Source organism: Penaeus chinensis, chromosome 34, assembly GCF_019202785.1.
Source record: "Penaeus chinensis breed Huanghai No. 1 chromosome 34, ASM1920278v2, whole genome shotgun sequence".
NCBI lineage: Eukaryota > Metazoa > Arthropoda > Malacostraca > Decapoda > Penaeidae > Penaeus > Penaeus chinensis.
The window spans coordinates 16,868,034-16,873,033 of NC_061852.1; the positions used below are offsets into that span (position 1 = coordinate 16,868,034).

General features: G+C 38.5%; 1 protein-coding gene across 1 annotated transcript in view; it reads left to right on the plus strand.

Annotated features, from left to right (window-relative positions):
- LOC125043664 overlaps positions 1–5,000 on the plus strand; it is a 19,967-nt gene that overhangs the window by 14,462 nt on the left and 505 nt on the right. Inside the window, exons 12-14 of the mRNA XM_047639899.1 lie at positions 2,316–3,236; positions 3,291–3,761; positions 4,068–4,208. Coding sequence (XP_047495855.1) covers positions 2,316–3,236; positions 3,291–3,761; positions 4,068–4,208 — 1,533 coding nt within the window. The remainder of the gene's footprint in view (positions 1–2,315; positions 3,237–3,290; positions 3,762–4,067; positions 4,209–5,000) is intronic.

Consider the following 5,000-nt stretch of genomic DNA (forward strand, 5'->3'; position numbering starts at 1 on the left):
GTAAATCATTTGTTTATTAATTTGATTAGAAATAGACTGCATATCTGAACACTAACTTAATTTCTTTTCGTGCTCGATCTCAAAGATTTTGCGAGGAAGCCTTGTTTCATCTAGCTGAATTATATGGTTCCAGAGCCTAACCATGTTGTATCTTTCTTCGAACAGTTGGTGATTTAAAACCCATTCCTCCTTGTAGAGCAGCTACAGGGCAGTATTTATGAATGCTAAGATATGTTCTTAAAGCTCTTTTATGTACAGCATCCAGTTTAGGTAAAGCCCCATCCTGACCCCTGCACTATAATCTGACACCTTGGAGATGCAGACGTCATACAGCTTCTTGTACTTCTAAAATTCCATACCGTTATTTGCATAATATTTAGCGACAAGAGAGCCTGGGGCTGCTGACGACTGCATTGCTAGATCATCTGCTAGTACATTAAAATTGAGATTTTCGTCCAGCACAACACCAAGATATTTGTATTTGGAGTTGTAAGCAAGCGGCCTGTTGTCACTGCGATCTCCATATCTGAACATGAATTTACTGTGGTTTCTGTCATTTTCACACATGTAGAATTTGCGCTTTGTATGCATTAATTGACAACCTCCACTTTTTACACCAATTATGAATGAGATCAATTAATTTTTGAAGTTTATTTTTGGTGTTTGCAAATATAACTACATCATCTGCATACAAAAATACTACTAGAGAAATACCATAAAAGTTGATACCAATACCACTTGCTCTTAACTCTACAGTCAGGCTTTTAAGGAACACAATAAACAAAGTAGCACTCATTAGATCTCCTTGTTTAACCTCTATGTTATTCTCGAAGAAATCGGTAATATAGCCATTGATTCTGACACAACAGGTTGTCTCCAGGTAACACAATTTGATTGCCCAATATAGTTTCCCAGTTACACCTGTCTACCTTATCGAAGGTAGTCAACGAAGCAGCAGAATGTGTCATATCCTCCTTGAGATGACCAAGAAGCACCGTTGTTAATGAAAATAAGTGCTCTGTTGTTCCTCTGGCCTCTCGAAATAAATTTTTCCCCATACAAGATAACAAGGAAATACCTCTGTAGTTCAGAGGAATTCTCTTACCTTGCACTGCATTTTTCGGTATGGGAATGATGGTTTCCGTATCAAATTTCTTTGGTGTAATGCTAGTATAAAAACACTGATCAAAGAGTGCCTGCAAAAGTATCAATGAAACGTTATTTTTGAAAAGCTTGTTTGGTAGTGGGTCTATTTCACCATTTACAGCCTTTCCCAATGACCTTCCTACCTTCATTTAATGTAATTTTTCTGTTAAAGTACTTCCCTGTTGAATGAAGCTGTACATCCATTTCTTTTACATTTAGTTAGTCTTGCAGGGTTTGTAAAAATAAGAAGTCAAAGCCATTTTTCCATTTGTTAACAACATAAGCAAGGTCAGTTGTCACATTACCATGATCATCATACCGCCATAGATATTTCATCTTTAATTTTAGGTTTTAGTTTGTTAATCTCATCCCAAAATAATTTAGGGTAATTATATATAAATTTCTTGACCTTAATTTGCCACTTGTGTTTTTCTATCAGAGTTTGCCCAACTTTCTTTGAATTCATCTCCTAATTCCTGAATTTCCCAAGGTGACTTCCTATCTTCCTTCACTTGTCCCCCAAATTTCTCAGACTGCCAAGCCCTTTTCCAGAGGGCCTTTAGTTCTACATTCCACCATGGTTTTGCTTTCATGTGCAGCTATTTATTTGTAATATTTTTAATTGGTGTAAAGCATTGCTCAATCTGTGTAAGATATGTCTGGATTATATTGTTTCCCCCCCCCCCCTCTCTCTCTCTCTCTCTCTCTCTCTCTCTCTCTCTCTCTCTCTCTCTCTCTCTCTCTCTCTCTCTCTCTCTCTCTCTCTCTCTCTCTCTCTCTCTCTCTCTCTCTCTCTCTCCCTCCCTCCCTCCCTCCCTCCCTCCCTCCCTCCCTCCCTCTCTCCCTCCCTCCCTCCCTCCCTCCCTCCCTCTCTCTCTCTCTCTCTCTCTCTCTCTCTCTCTCTCTCTCTCTCTCTCCCTCTCTCCCTCTCTCTCCCTCTCTCTCTCTCTCTCTCTCTCTCTCTCTCTCTCTCTCTCTCTCTCTCTCTCTCTCTCTCTCTCTCTCTCTCTCTCTCTCTCTCTCTCTCTCTCTCCCCCCCTCCCCCTCACCCTCCCCCTCTCCCTCTCCCTCTTCCTCTTCCTCTCCCTCTCCCTCTCCCCCTCCCCACCTGTCCCTCTGATAAAATATATTTAAATATTGCAAATTATAATTAGTTTTTTTTTTTTCAGAAATTCCTAATAAGAAAATGAAGAGAGTTAAAGATGCCACTGGTCTGACATGTTATAAGGAGGAAGAGGATCTTTCAAAAGAGAAAGGCAAATGTAAAGAAAAGAAAAAGGTAGAACAAGGGTTAGGTAGGAATGAAAATAAAGAACATGATGAAAATGTTGAACAAGAGGAGGGTAGGACTGAAGATGAAGATGATGAAAGTGAAGAACAAGAAGTGGGTGAAGATGAAGATGATGAAAATGTTGAGCAAGAGATGTGTGGGACTGAAGAACATGATGAAAATGATGAACAAGAGGTAGGTGGGACTGAAGAACATGATGAAAATTATGAACAAGAGGCAGGTGGGACTGAAGAACATGATGAAAATGATGAACAAGAGGCAGGTGGGACTGGAGAAAATGATGAAAATGATGAACAAGAGGCAGATGGCACTGGAGAAAATGATGAAAATGATGAACAAGAGGCAGGTGGGACTGGAGAAAATGATGAACAAGAGGCAGGTGGGACTGAAGAACATGATGAAAATGATGAACAAGAGGCAGGTGGGACTGGAGAAAATGATGAAAATGATGAACAAGAGGCAGGTGGGACTGGAGAAAATGATGAAAATGATGAACAAGAGGCAGGTGGGACTGGAGAAAATGATGAAAATGATGAACAAGAGGTAGATGGCACTGAAGAAAATGATGAAAATGATGAACAAGAGGCAGATGGCACAGGAGAAAATGATGAAAATGATGAACAAGAAGCAGATGGCACAGGAGAAAATGATGAAAATGATGAACAAGAGGCAGGTGGGACTGGAGAAAATGATGAAAATGATGAACAAGAGGCAGATGGCACTGAAGAAAATGATGAAAATGATGAACAAGAGGCAGATGGCACTGAAGAAAATGATGAAAATGATGAACAAGAGGCAGGTGGAACTGGAGAAAAGGATGAAAATGATAAACAAGATGCAGATGGCACTGAAGAAAATGATGAAAATGATGAACAAGAGGCAGGTGGGACTGAAGAACATGATGAAAATGATGAACAAGAGGCAGGTGGGACTGGAGAAAATGATGAAAATGAACAAGAGGCAGGTGGGACTGGAGAAAATAATGAAAATGAACAAGAGGCAGGTGGGAATGGAGAAAATGATGAAAATGAACAAGAGGCAGGTGGGACTGGAGAAAATGATGAAAATGAACAAGAGGCAGGTGGGACTGGAGAAAATGATGAAAATGATGAACAAGAGGCAGATGGCACAGGAGAAAATGATGAAAATGATGAACAAGAGGCAGGTGGGACTGGAGAAAATGATAAACAAGAGGCAGGTGGGACTGGAGAAAATGATGAAAATGATGAACAAGAGGCAGGTGGGACTGGAGAAAATTATGAAAATGATGAACAAGAGGCAGATGGCACTGGAGAAAATGATGAAAATGATGAACAAGAGGCAGGTGGAACTGGAGAAAAGGATGAAAATGATAAACAAGATGCAGATGGCACTGAAGAAAATGATGAAAATGATGAACAAGAGGCAGGTGGAACTGGAGAACATGAATGTGAAGGAGTTAGTGAAGAAGGTAAATATAAAGTGGTAGACAGATCATGTAAAGAAACTAAAGGGAGAGAGAAATGTTTGGATGAGGAGAAAAAGCTGGAGGAATGTGAAATTCAAGATAAAGATGTTAGGAATGTGGAATATGAAAAAGTAGTAGACAGTATAAATGTTGAAGAACATACAGACAAAAAATCGGGTACAGGTCACAGAGAGCTAGAGGAAGAAACAAACATCCAGAGTACGGAAGATAATGATGATAACTTGGAAATGTATGCTGACCTTTTTAAAGGAGTGACGCAGCTGGCTCCAGGGTCACCACAGTGTGAAGAGAACGATTTTGAATGTAATATGAGCCCGGAAATAGAACTCCAAATTCATAAATATTTACACTAGAATACTCTTATATATATATATTTTTTTTTTTTTTTTTGTAATATATTTATATATTTTTTTAGAGGGAGAGAGATTTTTTTTTCTTTTTTTTACTTATACAATAGAGATAATATGTGATATATTTTTTAACCCATTGACGACGGGTGTAGAAAACTAAAAAAAAACTCTACACTCTGGCGAACCACGGCAATGCACCGACTTTGAGCGCATGAATTCGATACATCACGCCGAATCATTGCCTCAGAGCGCTTTGGCGCGCCACCGCACGCCACATTTCAAGTGTATTGTTATGATGCCTATAGCGGTGACCCGTCGGGAATGGGTTAAAGGATACTAGTCTAATCATCAAGATATGGGAAGAGGGAAACATTTTTATTAGACAATTTTGACAAAGGAAAATTCCTTTAAGCATATTTATTACTAAAATTATGGAAGATTTCTGGTTATGTTATGAAATGTATGCATATCTGTTGACTAACAAAAGTGACAAGGGTGTTATTACCACTTATTTTTTTCTATTTCCTTCTAGGAATGAAGAACAAATCTTGTTTAAATATCAGGTGATTTACCTTATAAACATTTTTTGTTTATTGATTTATTTTTATACTTTTACTATTCTTATTATTTTATTATTGTTTTTTGCTGTTGATCTTTTTTTTTTTGGGTGAGACATTGGATAAAGCATCTACAGACAGTTTATGATATTGTTGAACCATGTGTAAGCTGGTTGGTTTTTGAAACT